This window comes from Dermacentor albipictus, chromosome 7 (genome assembly GCF_038994185.2).
Source record: "Dermacentor albipictus isolate Rhodes 1998 colony chromosome 7, USDA_Dalb.pri_finalv2, whole genome shotgun sequence".
Lineage (NCBI taxonomy): Eukaryota > Metazoa > Arthropoda > Arachnida > Ixodida > Ixodidae > Dermacentor > Dermacentor albipictus.
In genome coordinates this window covers 13,298,400-13,313,449 of record NC_091827.1, presented here as the reverse complement: position 1 = coordinate 13,313,449, position 15,050 = coordinate 13,298,400, and the positions used below count along the sequence as shown (strand labels likewise).

The following is a 15,050-nucleotide window of genomic DNA, read 5'->3' as shown; positions in this document are numbered from 1 at the left end:
ACCTAGTAGATGGCTTCGAGCTCGTCTGCCGCGGCCCAGGCCACGGTGGCCCGAGCGGCAACCGTGCCGACGGGGCAATCTGGCGGCGTAGCAAATAACGAGCCCGCCGAGAGAGAAGACGGCACACCGGTGCGTGTTCGGCTCCTCTGAGCGACTGGTTCGGCTTGCCGGTATTTTTCGATTACGCCGCACTACGTGATGGCGGTGCCAATTTCTTAATTAGCATTGAGATTTTGCTCTTGTCGTTGAACCGCCGAGCAGTTCCCCCTTTCTATGGCTATGGGACCTTGTTTTATTATATCGCGCGTAGCTACCGTGTTGCATGTGTGTTTAAGGAATTCCGATTTCAATGGCGCACCGAGTTTGACAGTGTTCGTCAGCGTGGGTCGCCATTAGTTTGAGGATTCGCGCTCTCCCTGCGGAGAGAGAGAGAGAGATCGTTCGGGAGCAGTGAGCTCGGGGCGGCCACTCGGCGCCTCGAAAGCGTCCGCCGCGCTCCGTCCTCTCGGCGAGTCACGCAACGACAACGCCCTGGACCCTTCGCTTTCGCCGACCCCGCGATGTCCTCTGGCACGCCGGAAAGTCGCGCGCGCGGTGGTGGTGGGGGACGCGCCCACGGTCCGACCAGCGTCGCTGTTGTTGCTGTCGCTGCCGGGCGCTCGATGGTCCCGTGTCACGGAACGCGCGAGACCCCGTGTTGCTCTGTCGGCCCGTGGTGGCGTGACCCGAGCTCTTTGCGGTTGCTGTCACGCGAAGATTATCACTGGCCGAGGCGCCTCCCATCCTTCCTGCGGGCCACCCATCGTCTTCAGGCACGCGCATAAACACCATTCTTTCTGTTGCCCCCCTCCCCCCTCCGTCTGCTTTTGTCCCCATGGGCGGTGAATCCAAGATTGCAGTACAGCAGCAGATTGTTGTCCACCCACTAAATTTGGCTTGTTAAAGGAACCCCGTCGTCTCCTTCGAATACTGCAGACAATTGTGGTGCGTAAGGGTGCAAAGTATTGAGAAACACCCGAAGATCCAAATAGCTTTCCCTGCGCTGTTCTCGAAGAAGCTGCTGGGACAGCAAGTGAGCGGCATAACGCACCTGCCACTAACAGAGGCACGCACAGCTGCCTCTGCAAATGAATCGCACAGCGTGAAGAAAAAAAAGTGGAAGTTGCAGGGTTGGTGACTGAAGGGTTGGCGGTGAACTTTCAGCTCTTAATAGGGAGGAGGTAGGTAGGTCTTGCAGCCACTGTTAAAAGCAACTGGAAAAAGCCTCCATGTGGAGGGAGGTCAATGGCTACCTTGACTGAGGCCACTTGCCTTGTGTGACGGAAGAAGCGCTCTTTCTCACTGGTTCAGATTGTTAAATGTTTATTCTCTCTTTCATTTCTGTCTCGCTACTACTAAACTTCTTCTAAAGCTTATTGCGGTAGAATACTCCCTCAACGACCTTTCGCAAATATTATACTGTAACCTAAATTTCCACTGGGGCCTGGTAGAGGGGCCCTTTAGCTCTCCCAAGCACAGAAGCTTGCTTCTGTAATAAAGCCCACTAATATTGCATATTATGGTGTAAGAGCATGAGAAGCATCGTTGAATAAAATTTATTGACAGGAACTAAGGAGATTTGAGCTGATGAACACATAAGTCAACTAGCTGAAATGGTTCCCTGATCTGCTTTTGAAACTCCACAAAGAGTTCTTATGTTCCCACAAACACAGCAACATTGAATTCTGCATGTTATAATGCTGCTCTAGGTAATCACTCTTCACTGTCTTCCACACCACTTTCACTTTCAGACACAACAAATTACATCGCTTTCATTAGGCAGGGGGAGAAAAAAGAACCTTAAATTGAGTATCACGGCAATCCCCGTCTGTGAAGGAGTTGGGACTCGGTTGTCTCTGCAGTGGCTGTAATGATGATGATAATGAGTCTCTTAATACAAATGTTAATCGGAAGCAGGCTCTCACCATTGTCACCTTGTCTGTTTTTGCAGCCCACAAGACTGAACGTCTACAAGAATGACAACGATAGCTGGGACTACACTAACCCCAACCTTGGTGAGTACTGGCAGTTTCTCTCACGAGTGATTCCTTAATTATTCATCGTTCGATTACTTGTAGTGAAATGCAACCACAACTAAGCAGCTATGTGCAGTCATGGGCAAAGGAATCCCTATTTTCTGCAGGGCTGTATATTGCATTGGAATGCAAAATTTCAAGCAAAATCTTGGATAAAATTTTTTGTCCTCATTGATTTGTTCATGGCTGTACAGCAGCCTTGGTGTTTCTTGGTCCGTCAAATAAGCTGCATCAATGCTAGTTGCACTTTTTGCCCGCTTTGTTGACGTTTGTCATGCCTATAAAAATTAATTGTTGCACTGGTTTGGGCAGTAGCACCTTTAATTGTCGAGATCGCGGTGCTTGTTGGAAATAGATTTTTGTTGTTTCAGTAAAGTATAAACAAGGGCTAAATTTCTAGAGAGCATTTGTTTTTGTGGAAGCTGTAAGCTGTGCAATGCCAGAGTGAGGTCTAAAATGAAGGAACCAAAAATTTTGAGCCAGCGGTGTGTCCGTTTTCAATGCCCACAGCTTGGGTACAGCACAGTACAAGGATGTGCATGCCTCTCTTGTATTCTTTCTCGTGGTACGAAGAGACTTTGGTACCAGTACTGCTTGCTTGCTTTGGTTTTAGCTTGGTGCTAATGTGCTGCATTATTGACGCAAGTGTTACATGCACAATGCCACGTGCGGCCTCTGAGATAATCACTTGTAAAATTGTTTCTTTTATCTGGCATGTTGCCCATATTTTGTGATGTGTTTATGTGCTCAGCAGTGCCAGTCTTCTTCTGCTTACTTGAAAGTGATGCTTTGCTTGGAGTGAAGTGCTGGAGCTTGCACAGTTTATCTGATAGTCCTCCACAGTGTGCCAAAAAACGTGGGATGTGGGCAGGGAGGGGTGAAAATGTTTCATTAATATCAGTTGTTTGCACGATCAAGCAATGCAGCAACATTTTGGAATTGAGGAAGCTTGATTTCTTGATGTAGTTTGCCTGTCTTGGGGACCATGGAATTTGTGCAGGTTGTGCATGTTTTCCAGCAACTCACTTCAATGTTTGTGCCAACTGGTTTTTCATTGTCACTCGTGCAGACTCACTTTGTGGCTGTGCACACCAAAACATGTTTCACATGTTGCGAACACTGTGACAACAAGCGATGAGCTTATACATGGAAAATAAAAAGACGACATACTTTACAAACACTGCGTGGTAGCGTCTGCTTACTTAGCTCTTTTCTCTTTTTTTTTTTTTTTTTCTTTAACTCACTGCCAAGCGGGCTGCCTGCACTGGCCTTCCCGCTGCTGTTTTGTTTTTGTTTTGCTTACAAAAACGGGCGCTCCCATGCCTTCCTGTCCAATGTGAGAACATTGCACCACAGAGGCTCTTGGCGACCGCGGAACATGTCGGCACACGTGCCGTGGATGTCGCGTCGTGATGGAGACGTGAGAGAAGCCAACCTTCCACCCACCCCCACTTACTCTCGGTTCCCATTGTAGCAAAGGCGGCAGACTCAGGTGACACTTGCCCACAGACCACCGCTCTTTCTCTCTCGATCCAAGACGAAGACAGAGGCAGGGACTCGCTGCCCCGCCGAGCCGAGAGGCCTATCTTTCCCACCTTGACACGTGCGAGAAGAGGTCGGAAAAGGGGCAATGCGGGCACGCGCGTGCCAGTGATGAAATGTTCATAGAGCTACTGCCCCTTTTCCCCCCAGGCACATGAGTGAGATCCCCCCCACGAAACGATCCCATCACCACTATAAAAAAAAACTTGCTTTTGCCACCACAACAGAACAGAGAACAACAGAACAACTGGATACGAAGAGAACACGGCATAGAGAAAAGAAAGAGGGGGCTTGGAGATTGCTGCCACGATGATGCTCTCACCATCACCAACCATAACTACCACCACCACCACCACCAACCACACGACCATTGAACTCCCGAGCCGCAATCGACCACCACCACCACCCCTTGCACCCTGCCTGGCTTGCCGAGGGGCAGATTGGCTCTAACCGGATGTGCACGTCTGTGTGTGTCCCCCCTCCCCCCATCCAGGAGGCTGGCGCCCCCTGGTGGTGTCTTCTTGACCCCCCCCTCTGTGGTGGTGCGGTGGGGTTCAGCAGCCGACAAGCCGCAGGCACCGGATGAAGTCTCTAGCCTCTCTCTCCCTTCTCTGATGAAATCTCACCGGGGCGGACAGTGCCACCTTCGCAGCAGCGGCGGCGGCGCCCTCTCTTGCCTAGCCCAACTGGAGCCGGCCTCGGCTTGGTTTGTGGTTTGACCCTGGCGTTCACATTGTGCCAGTGTTTTGGGTCTGGACACCACTTGCAAAGCTCTCCAGGGTGCTGCCAACCTCTGTGCATGGTAAAAAGACTGCACATTTTGTTGCAACTGTTGCATTTCTTTTCATAACTTTGCTGATCTCGCACATTGAAATGCTAAGTCAGGTTTCCAAGCAGTGCTGGTAAGTAAATTGTGGCAATCTGTACAGTTTGAGGTGACTGCCAGCATGTCCTGATCTTGCGAGCATGGGGCTGAAAGTGGATGCTGCTAGGAGGGTGTAAACGTGCTTGTATCAATCCCTGCCCTTCTACAGTTGTCCTCAATGTCATTTCGGTGGTGGATACAGGCTGATGGATTGTCCTTACTACATACACCTGATGCCTTGATCACAGTGCACCATGGTCCGCTGTGGCACAGATCACACATGTCGGAATTTACTGGCACTGCTTGAGCGTGCATATTGAGCGTGGAAGGTGTTGGCACATTGTACACTGAGCTAAAACCAAAGCACTTGGTAAAGTCAAAATGTGGTTTCACTCACATTGCTGGCTTGGATGTATTTTTTTTTTCCCCGGAACACACCAGTCTGTCTTCTGTATAGTTCATTTGCATGTGTACTGACAGCAACTTTTTTCTCTTCTCTTTTTCACCCACATTACAGGTGTAAATAACTCAGTTTTCACAAGAACCTAACTGTCAACTGTTTTGTGAAAAGAAATTTCTTATTGCCAATTATGTTTGTCCCATGCACATTATCACAGATTTTGAGAAGCTGAGATCAGTAGTACCGTGCACCAAGAAAGGAAAAGGATAGCTGGAAAGATGGAGCATACACACTATAGAGACACCAGCTGTCCGTGCACGAATTTGTAGCAATCTCTTAAACTCCTCTCTTCTAGGCCTACATTCACAAAGCTTTTATATAAATGCTGCCCACAATCGGCCAATTATGCTGCAATCTTCTAGTTACAAACTTTCTAATTATGAATAGAATATTACACCATTCAACTCCGACTTCTAATCAAATATTCACTATTTGCAAATTCAAGTACTTCTAAAATAGTTCTTGAATATTTAAAATTGCCAGCTGTGCGTGATTAAGCATAAAAGCGCAGCTAAAGTGTGAGAAATGAAGTGGAGCCATAGTAAATATAAAACGTAGAGCAAACTACCATTCACGCACACGAATCGGCCCCAAGTATGCAAATGTACTGTCTATCTGTTCCTAATGCTCCATTTGTGCTTTATGATCAGCAACGCTTCCTGATGCGCAGTGCAATGACAAAAAAATTTAATAAACATTGTGAATATACAAAGATGTGAAGATTATTTTTGATTAATGCTTAAAACAACAGGTCATTATTCAAAAACTGATGAGTGAAGCATGCCACCTGGCTTACTCTTGAGTGGCCAAGCAATTAATGTTAAAAGCTTCATTGGTCTGGAGCAACCATAGTTGCAATCACGGGATTTGTAGCAGCAGAAAAGCCGAGTCATCTAGAGGTGTTGCATAGCATCTTAAAAATGTTTTGTGAATATCATTTTTAAAACATAGCAGTGACAGCTGTACTTTCATGTACTGGTGTCCTTGTTGTGCAAGCTTATAAAGTCAGGCAGTTCTTGTTTAGCTTACAATCTAGTACTTATTCATTGATAAAGTAATCATTTATAACTAGGTATTTCCAAAATTCCTATTTCCATTTGGTGTAGACATTTTAATACAGTAACACCAAGGCATTTTCACTTTTGCATGATGCTGTGGCCTAAGTAGCTTTCAGTCTTCGTGAAAGTCGCCCATTTGGTGTTTAAAAATATCAAGCCTACAGGTCTAGCTTAACATGACGGCTACAGACTTTCTCAGTGTTTGACACAAGCTGTTTTAGAACCCACAGCCCATTTTAAACATGTTTGTCAAGGCTAATCAACCACACTGCTGGAAAGCAAGCATGGGTTTAAGTCTAATAATGGAAATATAATTAGCTGCTCAGCAAATGAGAAGATTTTGTGCCTAAGTGAAATGCTTGCCTGTTTAATCCAGAATACATATAGCAGTGGTGGCGGGGAAAAGTTGCAGATTTTGTCCTGGCACTGACTTAGAGAAATTGTTCTTCATTCTTGGCTGTGTTATTGCATGAGAGACATCACTGCAGTTGTGTGTAAATCTGTCTTTATTCAACATTGCACCTGAACATGGTTTTTCAATCAAGAAGAAAAGTGCTAGAAAGTGTTACCTGTGTTCAAAATAAGAGTGGAAATTATTGAGAATTTCAGGATAGGAGAGCCGTTTGTATTAAGCTCCACTACCACTTGCAAAGGTATTTTTGTGCACATTTAGTGCCAAACATATGATGAGGTAGTTGCAAAGAAGCATCAAGTGTGCCTTAATTTCCAGCTGATTTTGTAAGAAAAATGGTATGTTCTTAAACAGTACTCCACAATTTTTTTTGCACAACTCGTATTGACAGATCAAATTAAGTGCACACAGAAAGCATGCAGAAAAGATCAACTGAACCAGGTCAAGAAAATGAGGGAAGTCATCTCTCCAACAATATCGTTCAGAAGTTAGGGTGAATGCTTGTCATCTGTCTCTACGTTCTTTCCAATTCGTTGGCAGGACAATTTAAATCACAGCAGTTAGCTCATAGTTCCAAGCTGCTCAACGTAAAAATGCTACATGAGGCACAAAGCAGAAAGAACCAGCAGGATGATATCTTGCAAATAATCCAGCAAAAGCGGAACTGTTATTTCACAGGTGTAAATTTCGTGTACCAATGTTTTGTGTATTACAGTGAAACATCCATGGAATAGAATAGTTTCATTGGTCATGCTCTTCTTCTTTAACCCTTTCAAGGTCTATTTTTTTTTCACCATATGCGACTGCCCAGGGTCGACTTTTTTTTTTTTGCAGATTTCAATTCTTCAGAGGGACCTGTATTTCAAAAATTTACCGTAATTTTTCTAGGGTAACCGTAAAGTGAGAAAAAATTAGTTTGCTTTGGTAATATGTACTGTTTATTCATGAATAACAACAATAAAAAAGGAAGACCTTAGAATAATTAAAAATTTGATGCATTGTTATACACATAGTTGAAGGCTTAGAAAATGCGCACATCAGTATATTTCGCAAGTCTACATCCATTGCATAAATGAACTGCGTAGGTGAGCACATTCAAGAAAGCTGTATGGTTGTGTGCCCGTCGAAAATGCAAAACCTGTGATAAACTACCGCTAATCTTCATCTTATCGCCAACCAGAGGCAATTAGTTTTTGTGAGTCTCCGAAAACAGAAAAGGAAACGCATGCATGACAGCATCCTTTGTATACGCATCCCTGTGAGCAATAAACAAGGGAGTAACAGACCGTCGTTCCGCGTATCGGGCCATTCCAGTGTGCTGATTCCGGTTCTCTGGTTCCTCTGACAAGGCACACGACGACCTCATCTTCTCCAGCTCTAGCTTGAGCTTTAACGCCTCTATCTCAAGCATCAATTCGCGGGTGCGATCCGATTCGTTCACAATTTCGGCTTCCATCACGTTTCTATCTGAACCGTCGTCTCCCAGAATGTGCATGAACGCAAGTGCATTCATTGAAAAAAACCTCGAGAGAGCACAAAACGAGCCTCACCTTGTCGTGATGTGCCGCCCGGTGCTGCTCTAAGCTGCGTCAGTCTTGCCTCCGAGGCTCGTCGTGATGGAGTCCTTCGGTGCTCCAAATGCTCCACCAGACCACCCCTGCCGTTGCCTCACTCAGTCACATCGACATTCCTGGTGCAGAACACCACAGCACCTTTTTTGTCACTCAACGAAGTTCTTCGGCTCTGCCCTTGTTCATTTACGTGCAGCAGCTCTCGTTCCACACAGCTCCTGGTCGCCCTTAGAGCAATTAGTAACGAGATAGCTATCAGTTTTGCGAGCGCAGGAAACCGAAACTGTCCGTGTAACATAACCCAAACTAACCGCTGCCCGCCCGCCCGCCTGCGCCCCAATGCGCTGGAGCAAACAAACTAGCTCTAAAACAAACCATGCAACAAAAACCGAGAGAGGGAGGTGCGAGAAGAAAATTCCGTGTATTCCCACATAGTGGCAGCACATGCCAGGAGAGAAAAAGTTTAGAATTTGGCATGTTTTTTTATACGTACAGACGGCACCATACTGTGGCACCATACCATTGCTGTGGTATCTGTTATACCACAGCGAATTTTTGTGGTTGGCTCAAACTCTGTTTTTCGGTAGCAAAAATGTCTGTACACATTGTGTGTTTTAGTGGCACGTAACAGTACCTGCCAAAGCTTTTCTGTCTGAAGTCTGTTGCCAAGCCCTAATGCAAGGTCCATAAATTGCTTATGGCGCTCAGGAGGTTCAGGAGCTATGAAATTTATCCTATCCATATTCCGCAACTTCAAAATGTGTGGCGGTGGTGGTTAAACTCCGGGCTTATGTCAGTCTTGCATCTCCTATGTCAGGGAGTCCAGGCCAGAATCCATGATTGAGGAGAGGAGTGAAATAAATAGGGGGCCATGAATCCATGCCCTGAGGCCATCCGGATCAGTAGGTGATAGCAAAATATTTGGCAAGGATTTTAGCTTTCCTTCAGGCCAGGAATTTTGCCATAGTCATCTAATATTGTGTCAACTACAGCAAGGCACCGTCGCTGCTTGCAACGTCAAATTGAACACATCAGGCTAGACTGCTAGTGTTACCTCCAGCAGTTTGTGCTGCTAAGCTCGAGGTCGCAGGATCAAATCCCGGCTGTGATGGCCACATCTTAATGGAGAGGAATGCAAAAACACCTGTGTGCCATGCATTGGGTGCACTTTGAAGAACCTAAGGTATTCGAAATTGATCCAGTGTCCCCCAGCTACAGCATGCTTCATAATCATATCACGCCTTCGTCATCAATAACATTCATTGTCTGTCTGTCTTACCTGCAGCAGTGGCTTGACAGTATTTCTAATGAGTTTGTGTGTTCAGTGCCTGTCCTCTGTGCCCTCATTCTCATGGGAACAGACTACAAAAACCACCATGTATTTCTGTTCAGGGGCACATTAAGGAACCGTAGGCAACCAGATAATCTGTCAGTTCCAGTACCAGCAGAACACACATTCTGCTGGTACTGATGCTGTGGAGATTTGGCTTCTTCTCTGTGCTATTGAATGATTGTTGCTCACTCAACTATTGGTATTATTGACAGTACTATGGCAGCTTTGTTTTACAAAGGGGTACACACCATTGGTGCACTTTCGACTGCTGTTCGTTGTAAGTCGTGAATGATGACCACATGCCTGGCTTATTTCTGCCCAGGCAAGAGTGGAAGTGAGCGCCCAGCACTTCTTGGGGAGCCTCGTGGCTTTGGAAACTACAGTAAGTGTGCGAAGTTTCGACTAGCACCCTGCCCCAGTGTATTCATTAAACGACAGTACAGAAAGCAAGGAAGACGTGCTCTGCGTTTAGCAACTTGCTTAATGCACGACACTTAATACTTTCTTTACAATGCTGCTAAAGCCATCAGCCTTAGTGTCTTTAATTTCCTGAGCAGCCTAATATAATGAAGGCTTTAATATCAGTGCAGTGAGTGACACTTGTTGAAAGGATTTTTTACCACCGTAATGTGTGGCCTCTCTCTACTCTATCTGTAGCTGTTGGACCTTCTCTCAACCTTACTTTGGCAAGTTTCCTGTTGTCTCAGTATGTTGTGTGCTAATGGGGTTTGTAGTGTGTTGAGAATGTTATCAAATACAGTTCAACCTTATTATAATGAAGCCAATACTGCATTAGATCCAACATTGATTATAAGCTTGTATTTGTTGCAAATTGATATTGGGAAGAATCATTCTAGATTTACTATCATACATTTGATAATGTTACATCCATTCTTGTCACCCAGCACGACACGACTTTAAGCTAATTGGTGATCTTCAGAAATAAGCATGTTCTGAATGGAATTGACACAAAGAAGACACATAGCAAGCACTGTGTAGTGTTCGTCATCTTCGTGGTGTCCTTTTTGTGCATGACATGTTTATTCTCATGCTTCTTATACTAACTTGATGAAATGAGCGCTACGAAGACGCGGACGAAAGAACACATGTACGACAGACAAGGCGCTTGTCTGTCGTACATGTGTTCTTTCGTCCGCATCTTCGTAGCGCTCATTTCATCAAGTATGCATAACCAACTCACCCACATCAAGCTTCTGCTTCTTAAAGTCCAGCTATAGAGGGTGTTTCAGCAAACACTTTCAACATTTTTTAAAGGTTGCCTTTGGCAGATAGCTCAATTCTAGTTTATGAGCCGGTCTACTCGAAGCGGCGGACACTACTTGGACAAAAAAAAAAATAATGCAAAATTGACTAATTAACAAGAATTCACTAATTAACTCTCTAGCTAATTATCTTATCACCCTTACTGCAATTTACAAATTATAGCAGTGGACTTCGCAAGGTGGATCCGTTTGGAACAAATTCTCGGGACGACACCAGTTTCGAGATGTAAATTCCTGAACTTTGCAGAGAAATGCATTGGCGTGCCAGTTACTTGTGTGCTTCAGTGCATGAAATGAGGTTTCGTTAACAAATCAACTGGAGCACCAATGCATTTCTCCGCAAAGTTCACGAATTTACATCTCAACACTGGGGTCATCTTGAAAATTCCTTCCCAGTGGATCCGCCTTGTGAACTCCACGGCTATAATTTGTAAATTGCAGTATGGGCCATAATGTAATTACTCAGTTTTGCATCATTTTTTTTTTTTTTTCTAGTATTGTCCGCCGCTTCGAGTAGACCAGCTCAGGAACTAGAATTGTGATATCTGCCACAGGCAACTTCAAAGATTTTTGAAAGTGTCCGCTGAAACACCCTGTACTTTGCTCCTCAAATGCAAACCTTCTTATTGCAAATAGTTTGTGTCAACAGTTAATAAACTGCTGGGCAATCCTCACGGTTACCCTGTTTAAAGTGTCTTGGATTTGTTCGACTTTTTGTCTTTTACCTATCTTTTCATTTATTTATTTAATTATTTTATTCTTTTTAATGCTGGTTTTTACTGTGGTACTGGTTGTTACTGCCACCTTGGAAGATGTCATTGTGGAAAAGAGGCCAGGTACTTTTATGGAGTGCATTGTTTTCACCTTTTTTTTTAATAAACTGTTTGGGTGCAGAAGACAGCAGCACTGAGCCAGAGTATCAGCACTATCACGAAGGTATAGCAATCTTTTGTTTATTTCTGTTTGTTTTGCAAAGGCCATATCTTTTGTACTGCTTTAATGTTTGCCATTTCACTACATAATTGACACGTAAAGTGGCATCTTGCTCCCACTGCCAAGATGATAGAAATTCAAGCCTTTTACATTGCCTGTTACATCAAGCATTTTGCATTGCCTCAGGGTATTACCTCGTGTGAAAAGTTCTGTTTAGTTACGTTATGTACACTGGTTTGTTTCTGAACGTGTTGCTGAGCACAGGCCATTCCTTTTCCCTGCATGCAACTCAGGAGACGGCAGGGGCCCTGCCTCCGGTCCCGGCTATGGCCCCGACCGTGGCGACTATGACTATGGTCCAAGGGGAGGCCAGTACAACAGCCCAGGTGGTGGCTACAATGACGGCTACGGAGGACCCCCCAACGGCCCCCCGCAGGACCGTTATGGCGGACCACCTCACGATGGGCGAGTTCCTTTTTTATTTTTTGTCACACAGCATGACATGCCCTTCCGGTTGTAAAAGTTATTTTTCAGTGCATGTGATGTTATCTCATTTACTAGCAACAGGACCATTCTGAGGTTGCAGAACATTAGCACCGTTTAACAGTAGCCTCCTTTGGTTCATAATAGCTTCATGCAGGGGACTCTTCATGTCAGAACTAATAGTTTAGATTTGTTCACCTTAAATTTCCAACCCTCACCTTGTGGGCCAAAGTAGGATGACCCATATAGTTCTCTAAAAAAATTACTGCATGGAACTCTGGACTGGTGTCTACGGAAGCTGCAAATTGGTGTTTCAGCCAGACTCCCAGGAATGATTGCTAGTGCGTGTATGTTCCAAAGCTCCTTTTGGCTTCTAATGGCTATGTGACTTTGTAAAATGATCATTTTCGACAAAATATTGTTACATTGCAATTATTCGCATTGATGATATGCAAATTGGAGAGAACTGATTGCCTTGCTGTGTTCAGTGTCCTTCAAAAGTTGTAGATATACAAAGCGCAATAACTAATGTCACCAGAACATCATGAAGCCAAAAGCATGAATATTAGACAAATCCATATTACTAGCCATCACCCCCATGGCAGTACCATTGTTTCCTCTACGAAATCATCGTAATATGTATATAGAAGAAGCGGTAAAGATAAACTTGTGCAAAACTCAACGATAATGATTGTCAATGTAAGCAAGTAGCAAAATGCTTCAAGAAAGCTATTTGCTTTATTAAAAGAACGGTGCGCTTGACGACATATATTTCTGGTGGTGAGGTTATTTAGGTAAAATTTGTTGTTTCATTGAATACCGTATTTACTCGAATCTAGGCTGACCCTGATTCTAAGCCGACCCCCTGAAGTCCAAAGCCAGCAAAGAAAAAATATACATTACCTCGAATGTAGGCCGAACAAAAAAAGCGAGGGCAGCGTTCACAAAATGCAAGCAGCATTTATTAAATCTGAACGTGCAGAGCTCATTCAATATGGTCATCGCTGCTAGACTCGTTGCTGTGTTCCTTGTCACTGTTACCTTCAAACAGTGCACTATCTTCGGTACCGTCAAGCGCATTAGATGTGCTGCACTTTTTAAAGGCGCGCACAATCAAAGTACCTGGGATGTCATCCCACGCCCACCAGCTGCGATAGCGATGGACGTTTGATGCGGCTCGTTGCCGTTAGCATGTGGTCTTCGTCGGTCAAGCAGTTTGTGTAATATTTCTGCAGACGATCCTTGAAAGGTTTGTTGATGCATACATCAAGTGGCTGCAACTGGCCCGTCATGCCGCCCGGTATGACAGCGAGGTCCGTGTTCGCTTGGGCGAGCGTAGCCTTCACGTTGTCGGTCAAGTGCCCACGGTAAGAATCGACGACAAAGAGCCAGTTCTTTGTCAAAAGGGCTCCTGGACGCCATCGCCACTCAACGTTAACCCACTCTTCCACCATCGCACCTGTCATCCACCCGTTCTCATTTGCCCGCGTGATGACATTTCTTGGGAAAGTTTCTCAAGCAGGCAGCGTCTTCCTTTTAAATACCGTATTTACTCGCATAATGATCGCACTTTTTTTGTCAGAAAAACTGACGCAAATTCAGGGGTGCGATCATTACGCGGGTTAAACTTTCCGCCAAAAAAAAAAAATTTTTTTTTTTCGTCCCGCGTTTGCTGCGGGATGCGAGATTGCGGGTGCGGGACACCAAAACAAAAATGGCGGCTGGCGGAGCAAGCCGAACGCGCCAAACGCGATTTCTTTTTTCTTCTCGTGAGTACATTACGTGCATTGAAACAGTTTCTTCCGTATCAGTGATGAATATTATCGTTAATATCGGCAATTTTGCGGCAATAACGTAGCCATGTCCACTTTGAGGGGACAGAAACAGGTGGGCGCACTTAGCTGCCAGTGACATAAAAACACATGACGGGCATGCTGCGGAAACTGCGGCATCTGTCTTCACTACTATCCTAATACGGCACGTTTCCGCTAAGGGTGGGCGAATATCTTCGCTGTGTTACGAGCGTCGGCGTATGAATAGGGTACACTTTTAACGTATCGGAGTAAACGTGGCTACTGTCATTGCCGCGCGCGATTTGTTGCGTGCTCACGAGTGCAAAAGCAGATGAAAAGAATCGAAATGCGCCTTTATTGTTTTTGTTGACATCAGCCATTATAAAGGCAACCCATAATAAAGGCAAGTTTGGTTGTACCTCATTTTGTCTTGGAAGTGCGGAAAGTGATGAAAGTAATGAAATGAGGCATCTACTTAAGAATGTTTAGTGCGTGCAGGCCGCTTGGCTTGTCTTAAAGAGTCGTTCGCGTAGCATTCGACAGGTGGTAAGCGCGATCATTATTCGCTAGACTTAGCACACGACGTATCGCTGCGGCAAGTTCGGGGTGCGATCATTACGCGGGAAATAAAAAAAATCGAATTTTGACAACAAAATTTAGGGGTGCGATCATTACGCGAGTGCGATCATTATGCGAGTAAATACGGTATCATACAGTTGAACCCGGCTATATCGAACTCGCAAAAAAACGCCTATCAATTCGATATAGACCATAATTTGATATAAGCCTGCTAAATAATTGGATGTCATAAAAGCACGTACCATTTATAAAATCACTTTATTGATGAAATTAGCTTAATTTTGCATGAAATAGTCGTGCATTTTCTTCTGCTTGGGCAATTTCTCTGCCTGTGGCTCGCGCACTCCTCCACATTGTCTAAGGAGTCGGAGCAGCTGAGGCCGCCACCTTCTGCGTTCGCACAGAAGCACTGGACTAGTGCAAGCGCACCAATCACTTAGGAGGACGTGGGCAAAGGACCGTCATTGCTTTCCTCATTGGGCCCAATTTCACTTGTGCTCGGTACGATGTCGGCAATGAAGTCTTCGTTTTTGGGTTCTGCCGTGGTCGCGACACTATCATTTGCACTCATGAACTCGTCCACCGTTGATTCGCCAACAGCTTCCCGAAATTCCGACCGCTCGCTCCAAAGTTTGGCAACACCGGCAATGGCTTCGTTGCATT

The 15,050-nt window shown here is 45.0% G+C and overlaps 1 protein-coding gene across 9 annotated transcripts in view; it reads left to right on the top strand.

Annotated features, from left to right (window-relative positions):
* Positions 1–15,050, top strand: part of sm (heterogeneous nuclear ribonucleoprotein L) — a 168,375-nt gene that overhangs the window by 140,679 nt on the left and 12,646 nt on the right. For 6 of the 9 annotated variants that reach the window (XM_070521643.1, XM_070521647.1, XM_070521644.1 and 3 more), the window contains 4 exons: positions 1,991–2,054; positions 9,639–9,698; positions 11,494–11,535; positions 11,826–11,997. In XM_070521643.1, coding sequence (XP_070377744.1) covers positions 1,991–2,054; positions 9,639–9,698; positions 11,494–11,535; positions 11,826–11,997 — 338 coding nt within the window. Of the gene's footprint in view, positions 1–1,990; positions 2,055–9,638; positions 9,700–11,493; positions 11,536–11,817; positions 11,998–15,050 lie in introns of all 9 variants that reach the window. The other 3 variants (XM_070521648.1, XM_070521649.1, XM_070521651.1) reach the window with 3 other exon arrangements.